Source organism: Cherax quadricarinatus, chromosome 10 (genome assembly GCF_038502225.1).
Source record: "Cherax quadricarinatus isolate ZL_2023a chromosome 10, ASM3850222v1, whole genome shotgun sequence".
Lineage (NCBI taxonomy): Eukaryota > Metazoa > Arthropoda > Malacostraca > Decapoda > Parastacidae > Cherax > Cherax quadricarinatus.
The window spans coordinates 7,172,584-7,187,720 of NC_091301.1; the positions used below are offsets into that span (position 1 = coordinate 7,172,584).

At 39.8% G+C, this 15,137-nt stretch overlaps 1 protein-coding gene across 3 annotated transcripts in view; it reads right to left on the reverse strand.

The window, feature by feature from the left end:
• Positions 1–15,137, reverse strand: part of LSm-4 (Like Sm protein 4) — a 50,711-nt gene that overhangs the window by 7,403 nt on the left and 28,171 nt on the right. For all 3 annotated transcript variants that reach the window (XM_070083589.1, XM_070083590.1, XM_070083588.1), the window contains 2 exons: positions 13,065–13,174; positions 10,847–10,993 (listed from right to left, as the gene is read on the reverse strand). In XM_070083589.1, the coding sequence (XP_069939690.1) occupies positions 10,847–10,993; positions 13,065–13,174 (257 nt within the window). The remainder of the gene's footprint in view (positions 1–10,846; positions 10,994–13,064; positions 13,175–15,137) is intronic.

The window sequence follows — 15,137 nt, forward strand, 5'->3', positions numbered from 1 at the left end:
GTTGGTTATCCTGGAAACCTCACATAACCTCTCTGAAGGCAACTTGTCACAGCCGGCTAAACCTTCTTAAAACCCTTGTTCATCTTTCCTGGGGAGCTGATCGTCGAACTCTGCTTCGCCTACATTCAGCCCTCGTTTTATCGAAACTCGATTATGGTGACCAGATTTATTCCGCGGCCTCTCCTGCTACTCTCTCTAGCCTTAACTCTATCCATCACCAAGGATTACGTTTGTGCCTTGGTGCTTTTCACTCTTCCCCTGTTGAGAGCCTCTATACAGAAGCGAATGTTCCATCCTTGTCTGATCGCCATGATGCCCATTGCCTTCGCTACTATGTACGCTCTCACGATCTACACAATCCTTCCATTTATAGAATGGTCACCGATATTAGTAGACATTCTTTATTCGTTCGCCGCCCCTGTTTGCTCCATCCCTTTTCTCTTCGCCTACATTCACTCTTGTCTTCCCTTCAGTTACCACCTTTATATGTTCATGTAGCATCTCACTTTTCCCTACCCCCCTGGGAAGTTCCAGCTGTTCGGGTCTGTTCTTTCTCACTCCCTTGCTCGAAAGCTCAACTGCCTACGGTGGCTTCCCGCTCTCTTTTTCTTGATCACTTCCACTCCCATTCTCATGCCACCGCTGTGTACACAGATGGCTCTAAGTCTTCAGACGGCGTCGGATTCGCAGCAGTGTTTCCAGACAGCGTCGTGCGGGGACATTTACTATCTTCAGCTGGCATTTTTACTGCTGAACTGTATGCCATTCTTGCAGCACTTATTCGTATCGCATCTATGCCTGTGTCATCATTTGTAGTAGTCTCAGACTCCCTTAGTGCTCTACAGGCTATACGAAAATTTGATACATCTCATCCCCTAGTTCTCCGTATCCAACTTTGGCTACGCCGTATCTCTACCAAACAAAGATATTGTTTTTTGTTGGGTCCCTGGTCATGTCGACGTACAGGGCAATGAACAGGCAGACACTGCTGCGCGGTCAGCAGTACATGACCTACCAATTTCCTATCGAGGTGTTCCATTTCTGGACTATTTTGCTGCAATAGCTACCCACCTTCGCACCCGTTGGCAACAACATTGGTCAACTCTGCTCAGTAACAAACTTCATTCTATTAAACCGAGCATAGGTTACTGGCCGTCTTCTTGTCATCAGTGCTGAGGTTGGGAGACCACTCTCTCCCGCCTTCGCATTGGTCACACTCGTCTTACTCATGGGTATCTCATGGAGAGGCACCCTGTTCCTCTCTGTGAGCAGTGTCAAGTTCCAGTATCGATTAGCCACATTCTGTTAGACTGCCCTCTCTATCAACGAGCACGCAGAATTTACCTCCAACGTCGTCTTCGTTCTACTACTCTCTCTCTACCTTCCCTTCTTGCTGATGGACCCTCCTTTAATCCTGACTCTCTCATTGACTTCTTGACAATGACTGATTTACTCCACAAACTCTGATGATACTTTTCGCACTCCCCTCAGCCCTTTCTAGTTCAGTCTCTTGCTGCCCTTTACCCTTTCACCATCCACTGCCCCGCTGTTATCCGTAACCTATTACTCATCCATCTCCCTTTTGCCACCTGATGCCCTCGCTTCCTTCCTGCCCTGCAGCGCTGTATAGTCCTTGTGGCTTAGTGCTTCTTTTTGATTATAATAATAATCTACAGAATATATTTTTTGGGGAAGTGCAAAAAGTACAAGGGTCCTACAATACTCTATTGACCATGCTTCTAACTGGATTACCTCACATGGTTTGAAGTTTACTATTATTAAAACAAAATGGATAAATCATGTGATGCCCTATTACCTCTTAATACCTATGTGGTTCCTGTATCCTTGGATGAGATGTAGTAAAGTTTCTCAGCTTTCTCTTTCAACTGCTGAATGTCATGGAATTTTTGCATAAACTCCCTAAAAGCTACCCTTCATTGTCAATCAGACCTACTTAAAACTTAAGCCCAGATAAATCAGAGATCTATTAGACAAGACAAATCCTTCTTCACCTACACTGAGTCCTAACCTTATCTAAACTAGACTATGGAGACCAGTTATGTTTCACTGCTGATGAGCATGGGAAACTATACTTGCATTTACAAATCAGAAGCAATGTACATCACTTGTATGTGGCTCTGTGAGGACTGCCAAATCACACTATCAGTTTGCCATATCATAATATGGTCCTGTGCATCAGAGAGTATGCACTTCCAACATCTACAAAGCTCTGATGAACTAACTCTTAAATGACCTTATTAAAAGCCTCACCCTCAACATACATGCACTGGCTCTCTTTGATGGAGCTTAACCCTTTCAGGGTCTAAAGGCAAAATGTGAAGGGGTGCCTCAGTGTCCAAGAAATTTTGAAGAAAAAAAAAAAAAATTCTTACAGAATTAAAGATTATACTTTTGTCAAGGTAATAAAACCAAAAAAAAAAAAAAATTTGATCAGTACTTACCGAGATAGAGGCGAGAATTTGACCCAAAATGACCGGGTGACGGCAATATCAGCGATTTCCACAAACTCGCACCCCTCAAGGAAGGTTCCTTGATGTTGGTGAGGGGCTCTTGATTTAGGGAATTGGATCTGTGCTCCAGTTCCCCGAATTAAGCCTGAATGCCTTCCACATCCCCCCCCCCAGGCGCTGTATAATCCTCCGGGTTTAGCGCTTCCCCCTTGATTATAATAATAATAATCCACAAACTCGCATTTCTTTATTTTACGTTTTTTATACATTTCTGTTTTCTATTTTTTTTCTTTTTCTAGTAACATTTGTGGATTTATGAAGGATGAGGTTAATTATAGAATTAATGAAGGAAAATAGAGGTGAGTGGTGCATTGAGGTATATGTGGAGGCAAAAAACGTTATCTATGGAGGCAAAGAAGGGAATGTATGAAAGTATAGTAGTAGTACCAACTCTTATATGGGTGTGAAGCTTCGGTTGTAAATGCTGCAGCAAGACGGCGGTTGGAGGCAGTGGAGATGTCCTGTCTAAGGGCAATGTGTGGTGTAAATAGTATTATGCAGAAAATTCGGAGTGTAGAAATTAGCAGAAGGTGTGGAGTTAATAAAAGTATTAGTCAGAGGGCTGAAGAGGGTTTGTTGAGGTGGTTTGGTCATTTAGAGAGAATGGATCAAAGTAGAATGACATGGAAAGCCTATAAATCTGTAGGGGAAGGAAGGCGGGGTAGGGGTCGTCCTCGAAAAGGTTAGAGGGAGGGGGCAAAGGTGGTGTTGTGGGTGAGGGGTTTGGACTTCCAGCATGCGTGCGTGAGCACGTTAGATAGGAGTGAATGGAGACAAATGGTATTTGGGACCTGACGAGCTGTTGGAGTGTGAGCAGGGTAATATTTAGCGAAGGGATTCAGACAGCAACCACCCAGGGAGGTACTACCGTCCTGCCAAGTGAGTGTAAAACGAAAGCCTGTAATTGTTTTACATGATGGTAGGATTGCTGGTGTCTTTTGTCTGTCTCATAAATATGCAAGATTACAGGCATGTCTTGCTACTTCTACTTACACTTAGGTCACACTACACCTACATGTACGCGTTTATTTATACACACTCATCTGAGATTTCTTTGATTTTATCTTAATAGTTCTTGGTCTTATTACTTTTCCTTTTATATCCATGGGGAAGTGGAATAAGAATCTTTCCTCCGTAAGCCATGCGTGTTGTAAAAGTCAACTAAAATGCCGGGAACAATGGGCTAGTAACCCCCTTTCCTGTAAAGATTACTAAAAAGAATAATAAGAAGAAAATAGTCAAAGTGGGAAGTCTGAATGTGCGTGGATGTTGTGCAAATGATAAGAAAGAGAAGATTGTGGATGTTATGAATGAGAAGAAACTGGATGTCTTGGCTTTTAGTGAAACAAAGCTGAAGGGGGTGTGAGAGTTTCAATGGAGAGGAATAAATGGGATTAGGTCAGGGGTTTCAAAAAGAGTTAGAGGTAAAGAAGGAGTAGCAATGATGTTGAAGGATAAGCTATGGCAGGAAAAGAGGGACTACAAATGTATTAATTCAAGGATTATGTGGAGTAAAATAAAGATTGGATGTGAAAAGTGGGTTATAGTAAGCGTGTATGCACCTGGAGAAGAGAGAAGTGTAGAGGAGAGAGAGAGATTTTGGGAAATGTTGAGTGAATGCGTGGGGAGATTTGAATCAAGTGTGAGAGTAATGGTGGTTGGGGATTTCAATGCTAAAGTGGATAAAAATGTTATGGAGGGAGTAGTAGGTAAATTTGGGGTGCCAGGGGTAAATGTAAATGGGGAGCCTTTAATTGAGCTGTGTGTAGAAAGAAATTTGGTAATAAGCAATACATATTTTATGAAAGAGGATAAATAAATAGACAAGGTATGATGTAGCACGTAATGAAAGTAGTTAGTTAGATTATGTATTGGTGGATAAAAGGTTGATGGGTAGGCTCCAGGATGTACATGTTTATAGAGGGGCAACTGATATATCGGATCATTATTTAGTTGTAGCTACAGTTAGAGTAAGAGGTAGATGGGAAAAGAGGAAGGTGGCAACAACAAGTAAGAGGGAGGTGAAAGTGTATAAACTAAGGGAGGAGGAAGTTCGGGCGAGATATAAGCGACTATTGGCAGAAAGGTGGGCTAGTGCAAAGATTAGTGGGGGGGGAGGGGTAGAAGAGGGTTGGAATAGTTTTACAAATGCAGTATTAGAATGTGGGGCAGAAGCTTGTGGTTATAGGAGGGTGGGGGCAGGAGGAAAGAGGAGTGATTGGTGGAATGATGAAGTAAAGGGTGTGATAAAAGAGAAAAAGGTAGGTTATGAAAGGTTTTTACAAAGCAGAAGTGTTATAAGAAGAGCAGAGTATATGGAGAGTAAAAGAAAGGTGAAGAGAGTGGTGAGAGAGTGCAAAAGGAGAGCAGATGAAAGAGTGGGAGAGGCACTGTCAAGAAATTTTAATGAAAATAAGAAAAAATTTTGGAGTGAGTTAAACAAGTTAAGAAAGCCTAGGGAAAGTATGGATTTGTCCGTTAAAAACAGAGTAGGGGAGTTAGTAGATGGGGAGAGGGAGGTATTAGGTAGATGGAGAGAATATTTTGAGGAACTTTTAAATGTTGAGGAAGAAAGGGAGGCGGTAATTTCATGCACTGGCCAGGGAGGTATACCATCTTTTAGGAGTGAAGAAGAGCAGAATGTAAGTGTGGTGGAGGTACGTGAGGCATTACGTAGAATGAAAGGGGGTAAAGCAGCTGGAACTGATGGGATCATGACAGAAATGTTAAAAGCAGGGGGGGATATAGTGTTGGAGTGGTTGGTATTTTTGTTTAATAAATGTATGAAAGAGGGGAAGGTACCTAGGGATTGGCAGAGAGCATGTATAATCCCTTTATATAAAGGGAAAGGGGACAAGAGAGATTGTAAAAATTATAGAGGAATAAGTTTACTGAGTATACCAGGAAAAGTATACGGTAGGGTTATAATTGAAAGAATTACAGGTAAGACACAATGTAGGATTGCAGATGAGCAGGGAGGCTTCAGAGTGGGTAGGGGATGTGTAGATCAAGTGTTTACATTGAAGCATATATGTGAACAGTATTTAGATAAAGGTAGGGAAGTTTTTATTGCATTTATGGATTTAGAAAAGGCATATGATAGAGTGGATAGAGGAGCAATGTGGCAGATGTTGCAAGTATATGGAATAGGTGGTAAGTTACTAAATGCTGTAAAGAGTTTTTATGAGGATAGTGAGGCTCAGGTTAGGGTGTGTAGAAGAGAGGGAGAATACTTCTCAGTAAAAGTAGGTCTTAGACAGGGATGTGTAATGTCACCATGGTTGTTTAATATATTTATAGATGGGGTTGTAAAAGAAGTAAATGCTAGGGTGTTCGGGAGAGGGGTGGGATTAAATTATGGGGAATCAAATTCAAAATGGGAATTGACACAGTTACTTTTTGCTGATGATACTGTGCTTATGGGAGATTCTAAAGAAAAATTGCAAAGGTTAGTGGATGAGTTTGGGAATGTGTGTAAAGGTAGAAAGTTGAAAGTGAACATAGAAAAGAGTAAGGTGATGAGGGTATCAAATGATTTATATAAAGAAAAATTGTATATCAAATTGGGGAGGAGGAGTATGGAAGAAGTGAATGTTTTCAGATACTTGGGAGTTGACGTGTCGGCGGATGGATTTATGAAGGACGAAGTTAATCATAGAATTGATGAGGGAAAAAAGGCGAGTGGTGCGTTGAGGTATATGTGGAGTCAAAAAACGCTATCTATGGAGGCAAAGAAGGGAATGTATGAAAGTATAGTGGTACCAACACTCTTGTATGGATGTGAAGCTTGGGTGGCAAATGCAGCAGCGAGGAGATGGTTGGAGGCAGTGGAGATGTCCTGTCTAAGGGCAATGTGTGGTGTAAATATTATGCAGAAAATTCAGAGTGTGGAAATTAGGAGAAGGTGTGGAGTTAATAAAAGCATTAGTCAGAGGGCAGAAGAGGGGTTGTTGAGGTGGTTTGGTCATTTAGAGAGAATGGATCAAAGTAGAATGACATGGAAAGCATATAAATCTATAGGGGAAGGAAGGAGGGGTAGGGGTCGTCCTCGAAAGGGTTGGAGAGGGGGTAAAGGAGGTTTTGTGGGCGAGGGGCTTGGACTTCCAGCAAGCGTGCGTGAGCGTGTTAGATAGGAGTGAATGGAGACGAATGATACTTGGGACCTGACGATCTGTTGGAGTGTGAGCAGGGTAATATTTAATGAAGGGATTCAGGGAAACCGGTTAGTATTTTCATATAGTCGGACTGGGAACTGGAAGTACAATACCTGCACTTTAAAGGAGGGGTTTGGGATATTGGCAGTTTGGAGGGATATGTTGCGTATCTTTATACGTATATGCTTCTAAACTGTTGTATTCTGAGCACCTCTGCAAAAACAGTGATAATGTGTGAGTGTGGTGAAAGTGTTGAATGATGATGAAAGCATTTTCTTTTTGGGGATTTTCTTTCTTTTTTGGGTCACCCTGCCTCGGTGGGAGACGACCGACTTGTTGAAAAAAAAAAAAAAAATTCAGGGAAACTGGTTATTTTATATAACCAGACTTGAGTCCTGGAAATGAAAAGTACAATGCCTGCACTCTAAAGGAGGGGTTTGGGATATTGGCAGTTTGGAGGGATATATTGTGTATTTTTATACATATATACTTCTATCAATATTGGCAGTTTGGAGGGATATGTTGTGTATCTTTATGCGTATATGCTTCTAAACTGTTGTATTCTGAGCACCTCTGCAAAAGCAGTGATAATGTGTGAGTGTGGTGAAAGTGTTGAATGATGATGAAAGTATTTTCTTTTTTGGGGATTTTCTTTCTTTTTTGGGTCACCCTGTCTCGGTGGGAGACGGCCGACTTGTTGAAAAAAAAAAAAAATATATACTTCTAAACCGTTGTATTCCGGGCACCTCTGCAAAAACAGTGATTATGTGTGAGTGAGGTGAAAGTGTTGAATGATGAAAGTATTTTCTTTTTGGGGATTTTCTTTCTTCTTGGGTCACCCTGCCTTGGTGGGAGACGGCCGACTTGTTGGGAAAAAAAAAATATACACTCACTGTATTGAACACAACCGCACTAAAGTTATTATAATGTTGTTTACCACTTTTGTTTACTACAATAAACATGCACAAATGTTGTATAATACTAATGTTCTATTATATATTTACATATGTACAGTCACTGGCCATGTTTTTAGAATGGCTGCAGCTTGTGGAAGTCCTTGAAACAAGGTATCATGTACAGAGGTACCTTGCATTCCTCGCACATAAACCAAGTGTCTTTGCGTCTTTGTTGCCGTCGTTTAGTTTGTGCACAGACAACACATCTCTTCTGAGCAAATTTCTTCTTAGTTGCAGGAAGCTGTATTATGAAGTGATCACCTTCCCTCCTCAAACGCTTGGGTATTTCCTGAGGAGTTCGAGGACGGTTTTGTATAGCAGGTGTTGTTATCTGGTACTTCATTATGAGTGGTCTGACAACAGAAACAATTCACCATACAGTGGTTTGTTGTCGGTCTTTATTTGGTACATATCATATGCATTGAGCATTGAAATGTCCATGAGATGGAAGAAAAGTTTCATGTACCACTTGTAACTCGTATGAACACAAATAAAGCCAATCTGCATGTCACATTTGTCAACCAAGCACATGTTTTGTGTATAATCAATCACTGTCACTGGTTTTCGAATACGTTTATTAGTCACTATCAACTCTGCCACTGTCTTGCATTTCATTACAGTGAATGGTTGTCAACAATGTGACATCGCGTTTGTAATGCCATGATGTCATTGGCAGTAAACACCTGCACCTCACCACTACGAGTGCCAGCGTTGAACATGGGCATATGTTTACAATTAGAACGCACTGTGCCACACATATCTGTCATGTTCACTTGCAGAAATCACTTTAGGCTTGTGTACCGTTTTTTTTTTTTTCCAACAAGTCGGCCGTCTCCCACCGAGGCAGGGTGACCCAAAAAAGAAAGAAAATCCCCAAAAAGAAAATACTTTCATCATCATTCAACACTTTCACCACACTCGCACATTATCACTGTTTTTGCAGAGGTGCTCAGAGTACAACAGTTTAGAAGCATATGCTGTATAGCCCTTGTGGCTTAGCGCTTCTTTTTGATTATAATAATAATTAGAAGCATATACGTATAAAGATACACAACATATCCCTCCAAACTGCCAATATCCCAAACCCCTCCTTTAAAGTGCAGGCATTGTACTTCCCATTTCCAGGACTCGAGTCCAACTATATAATGTATATAATGTATGCCCCTTACCAAGATAAGGTGCCATCATGCTTCTCACCGTCACCTGAGATACCCAATAACATCCTGGTATCTTTCAATGTTTTACTTTCTGTGTATACAATAATATCCAATACCAGGCCACTGCCACAGTCACAGTACAAACAGTTTTATACCAAAGCGTTTCCTCTTGCTAGAGTGACAGCCTACATTTGAACAAAATCAAAGACTCGTCAATTACAAGATTCTTGAATGGATAAAAGTACATGTTGAACTTTTGTTTCAGATACATAAAAACATTTCTAATCTTGTATAACCTGTCACTTCTGTCAGGCCTGGTTTTGTCAGAAGTGCAACATATGTAACAGTAAGATAAACCTGTTCACTGGGATGATTTCACTGAAGGCCGGGGTACAAATTAGCCGATCTGTGGACCAGTTTGATTTTATATTATGCTTATAGACATGAGGCATAAGCACTATTGTTGCAAAAAGCAAATACATTTCAGCAACAGTTGTCTCTTTCCACCAGTGTAGTCTTGACTGTGGTGGTATGATCATGTTTGCCACGGTGTACTCAAAATACTTGTTACTTTCCCTGACAATAGTTTCCATCAAGGGCTGGTCAAAGAATAGTTCAAAGAATTTCAGTTCATTTGCAGTGTTTCCAAGGGGACAAGTTAGTAGAATTCCACTTTGAGAGTCATCAAACTGATGGGGCTTGGGAACAAAATTGGGATTTTGCTGCCAATCCCAGATACGGTTTGCTGGTGGATACTGGACATCATAAGCTGATTGTGGTTGTAGTTGTGGTGGCTGACACTTCACTTTGTCCTTGAGCTGAGGAGTCAGTGGCGTAGGTCCCAGTCTGGGCTGGCGAGTCATGCATGGCCGTGGCACTACCATCACCACTACCACCATCACCACCAATACCACCACCTACTGATGGCATGAATAGACCACAGGCAAGTGTACCCACATCATCCTCACTTTCACTGTCTATTCCTGGTGTAGGGCCAAGGGATGTACTCCATCCCCTGGGCACTGCATAGGGAACACTACCCGAGCGCATGCGGCGGCGTATATACCGATGTTTCACTGGTGAACATGATTCCTCACTATCACTACTCAAATGATCGTCAAGAGCAATAAAATCACAATCCTCGTCGCTATCATCATCATTACTGAAGTCTGAGGCCTGGCCACGTGAAAATATTAGTTTTCTCTTGCGACGAGATACAACTGAACGTGACTGAGACGTGCCCACACCAGAGGTAGAAGGTCGAGGATCGTCAGGATTTTCTGCACTATTTTCGATATCCTGGTCATTCCTTTTGGTCACTAATTGATCAAAGCCATAGAATTCGTCTTCATTTCCATTTCCATCAGAGTCAGAGCTATCAGACAGGAAAAGGAGAGTCCCAATTCGCCTTGGAATGAGAGCTGCCTTGCGAGGAGGCATGGTGAACAAAGGTAACTGAGGCGGCATTCCCACAATGCTATGTGGGCGCCTAGAATTTTTATTTATGGCTCACACGCACCACGCAGACCCGTTCTCTAACATGTAGAGCCTACCAGCCTTCTCGTGCTAAATTTGATGCCGCTAGAATTTTGGCGTAGATCTACGGCACGGACCCTCAAAGGGTTAACCTCCTGTGACAACTTTGATTCCAATTTTGTACCCACACTAACCCCTATTTGCAGTGCTATATGACTCATACAGGTTTACCACATATTTTTGAATGTAATAAAGGAGAAGCAAGTCCTTATTAATGGGCTTTCTCTGAAAACACTAGCAAGAGGAATATTATTAGAGATTATACATGAAGAATTAGCATTTTACAGGTGGACTGTCTGCATTCCTTCAATGAAGTCTTGAAAGACAGATGTACAAGAAAAGAAGTGAATTTTAGCAAGCTAGGGAGCAAGAGGGTAAATTTATTTAGAGAAAATGTATTATTTGCTTCAAAAATTCTAATAGTGTTCTGTATATGTGAAGTACTGTATCTGAGTAACTGGTTTTAAGTAGTTAATTATTTAATTTATAATTCAGATTTTGCATAAACTAACCTGCTGGAAATCGTGACTTCAACACGCCAGTTAAGATTTGTCATGACTGGGAGGGCAGGAGTTGTGGAAATAAGTTGCTTGTCAATATCTAACCGAGCAGATCCATAGACAACCTTGCACACATCAGAAGCAAATTCTTCTGGAAGTCTGTAAGAGAAACATACTTGAAAAAGTCTAGGCATTTTTCACATATTTTAAAAGCATTCCAAGTGTTTTACCTTGTGTCTTTCCTTCATTACTGTTGGCAGTATGCCATTTGGATCCAACCTATAGTGGCATCAGTACCAGTAAAGATTCTGAGGGGTTTTACATAAGCATCTGAGAACAATGATAAAATTACATGCTATTTTACACAAGATATAGCTGACTCCTCAATATCATGCACTCCTAAGCGCATTCCTTCAGGGGTAAAAAAAAAAAAAAAAAAAAAAAAATTACTTCATTATATAATAATTGCAGTGGTGGTGGTGATGCAGGCAATGAAGATGAATGTGACTAAGCCAGTATGACGTGATTTCCCTGCTTCACCACATTTATATGTTTTCTAGAATATAAAGTATTCCATCACTTGCCAGTATCAGCCCTTTCTACCATGTACAGTATTCATATTGATCTTCACTTTTCTTTACATCAGTGCAGCAGTCACTACAGTAATTGTTATCATGCAATGAGGTACATTTTTCCTTCCTTAACCCATTCAGGGTCTAGACCCGTGATCTGCAACTTGTCCACAGGGTCCAAGAATGTTCAAAATTTTTTTTTTATTTTTTCTTATGAAATTGTAGAGAATCTTTTCTGAAGGTAATAAAACAAAGTACGAAATTTGATGGAAAACTGATGAAATTACGCTCTTGCAAATTTTGCTGCATCAGCGATATTTACCCATCAGTGATTTTGCCCACTTTGACTCCCATTTTAGGCCAATTACATTATTCCAACTGACCAAATTCTTAGCTAATTTACTAGTATTACTTCTATTTTATCAATTGGGCACAAGGAAATTGCCCAATCAACTATTTCAACTACACAATAAAGTGATTGGAAATTGGTAATTTGGTCAATTTCACAAGTTCAGAATATTCCAATTTCAAAATAGGGTCCAGAATAAACAATGCAGGCATTCCTGGCACTAAAATAACATTTCTTCTGTTAATTAGTTATGTTTCCAGGCTTTACAAATGAATTCCATTTTTATTTTTTATTCACATAATGAAATTTTATTCACACCAAAAAATAGAAGATTTACTCTTATGCAATATTGTAATAATTGTATAAATAATATCACCGCATTTGTGAACACACATCAGACCCACCAACTGACATGAATTGGAAACGTGATGTCATTTGTTTACTCTTGAACATCTGCAAAAATCGAACATTTCTGCTACTTTGAGCTCAGTTTCAAGCCACTGTCAATAATAAAACCAATGAAAATCATCTATATTTCTATAATATATTTTCCACTCTATCAAATGAGACCAAGAAACCGCAAATACAACTGTAAAAAACAAATATACACCGCAAAGTCGCTGTTTTAATAAAAAAATACGGTAATTTTTTTTTCTCGTTATGCACTGCGTGCTACAGGATTTGTTTTCTATGGTGCACACTTACCACAGATGCATTCTCTCATATCTAGGCCCAAATTTACCACTCACAGCTTATCTGAGTGAGCTGAGCTAATGACATAGTACTACGGCTTGGACCCTGGCTTAAACGCCGTAGAACTACGGGATGGACCCTCAAAGGGTTAAGAAATAGGCTCGTGAATGTAATACAGTAGTACCAAAAATTTTAAAGATCTGGAAAGCTACTGTCCCTGACATGTCAAGTTTAGTAGAGTTAAAATATAGACAGAAGTGTGGTAAATAGGGTGGATGAATTATGCTCAGCAATACCACTGTCATTTCAATTTAACTGGAATATCCTATATGACAGAAAGATTGTAGTTTTCAGTTCTGGATTAATGACTTTCAACTATTTCTGCTTTTGCTTATTTATCTGGCATATTTTTTATTATAAAGAACACATTCTATGCATGCAATTAATAACTGATACTGTAACAGACACCATTACTACCACCTCCTTGCCTCCAATAAAATATTTGTTTCCACCTCATCAAATTTTGTACTCAAAGTTTCAAACAAAAAGAGTACTGTAATATGTTTTGAAGGAGTACGATAGGAATTTCCTATGACAGCTTGTTATATTCACTCACCCAATATTTGTAAGATCAGCCAAGAATACATCCTGACGAGCGGTAAGTGTATTAACCCTAAGTGCTGCCCGTAGTAAGGACACTACACCAGCATACTGGATACAAGTATTCTGTAGACAGTATTTAAGAGTACATGTTACTTAACTTAAACAAGATCTCCTACATCATGTGTTCTAAATTTACGTACCAAAAATAATTGAACTAGAGATAACATCCCTAGCCCCACAAATTTTTTCTCCAATTTACAAAAATTATGAATTAGCAAAGGTCATTGGGACAAAAATTTAAAAAATAGAAAAATATATGCTTTCAAAGACAGTACAGCATTATAGGTAAATGGTATGGTAAACAATTAGAGCTTAAATATTTAACTACACACACTGAGCAATGCAGGACTGATAGTTTATTAAATTTTCCTGAGTAATAACAACTTCAATAAATCTGAACTGAGTACAGAATATAGTATATACTGTAAGTAAATGTGGTACTGTACCTTAAAAGCTCACGTACATGTATTAGTAATAATGTGAACTAGATGCGTTATGCTCACTGCGTGATCAGAGAAAGGTATCCCCGTATCCCATAAATCTCAATGCATACAAAAAGCAATAGTACAGAGTGCATCAAAAGTATCTTAATACAATTAAATATCAGCACTGAAGATTTGAAGCCAATCAGGAAAGGCATTCACAAGCTATTGCCTGGATTATTATTATAATCAAAGAAGCACTAAACCTACAAGGGACTATTGCCTGGAAATTAATATCCCAATTTCTTCAATAAAATTGTAACATGGCACCCACACAGTCCAAAATTCTATTCAAATCTTCCACTTAGATAGAATAGCTTCAGAAGTTTAAAGTCAATCAGAGGATGCATTCTCTGGTCATCATTCAGAGGCATTATTCCAACTTTAATGCCACTTATTGGCATTAAAGTCGATTGAATGAGTCATTTACAAATTATCACATGAAAACCAGTGTTTAAATTTTCCCAAATTCTTAAGTAAAATTTAAGAGCTGGTACCTTCACAACTCAAAATCAATCCAAATTTCTTTATGCAAGATAAACCAGTATACCTGGAGAGGTTTTCAGGGATCAACGCCTCAGTGGCCTGTGACCAGGCCTCCCAACAGAATCAGGGCTCAATCAACCAGGCTGTTACTACTGGCTGTATGCAAACCAATATACAAACCACAGCCAGGCTCCTCAGATACTGACTATAGATGCCTGTCCAGTGCCTTCTTGAAGACAGCCAGGGAGCTATTGGTAATCCCCCCTATATATGCTGGGAGGCAGTTGAATACTCTTGGGCTCCTGTCACTTACGTACTGTGTTGTCTTTTAGTGTACTCCTGTTGCCCCTGCTTTTCACTGAGAGGATTTTACATCTCCTGCCCAGTCTTTTGCTTTATTAGTTTTTAAGGTTTGAAGTTGATCAAAAAGAGGCATTCTCCAGCTAATACACAGAAACCATTTTGTTTAATAAAATTGGCAAATTAAAACCTACACAACCCAAAAGCAATATAAAGCTTCCTTTGAGAAAACACACTTGCTCTAAAAGTTTAAAGCTCACCAGACGACTCATTCTCGTTACTGCACAGAATTTAACAATTCCAGGTTTATTGGCTAGGTTAGTTATTTGGTAAATCTGTATCTACACAACCTAAACTTACTGGGTACCATTCTGTCCATAAAATTCATCAGTCATTAAATATTGAGGCAGTTCAGACGAGACATACTCAGGTATCTCAAAAAATACTAAGCCATGAACTCAAATTAAGTTGTAATAAACGAATATCGATGCATAAACAGAAGGATAGGAAGGGTGGACAAGGAGCTTGAACCACGGTCCGAAAATTGACAGTCCAATGCTGTACTGTCTAGGCTAACCCAGGCATCTGATAGTAAGGATTTGGAAACAATACTTACTGTATTACATTATGTCAAGAGACACCAACTGTAACCCAACTGAGCTCCTTCCCTTTTTATATCTGCTATTAGGATGAAAAACAATAAATGTGCCTGAACTTTTTACTTTGGTAGGCCTGAATTTTGTTTGGTTTACCTTCAC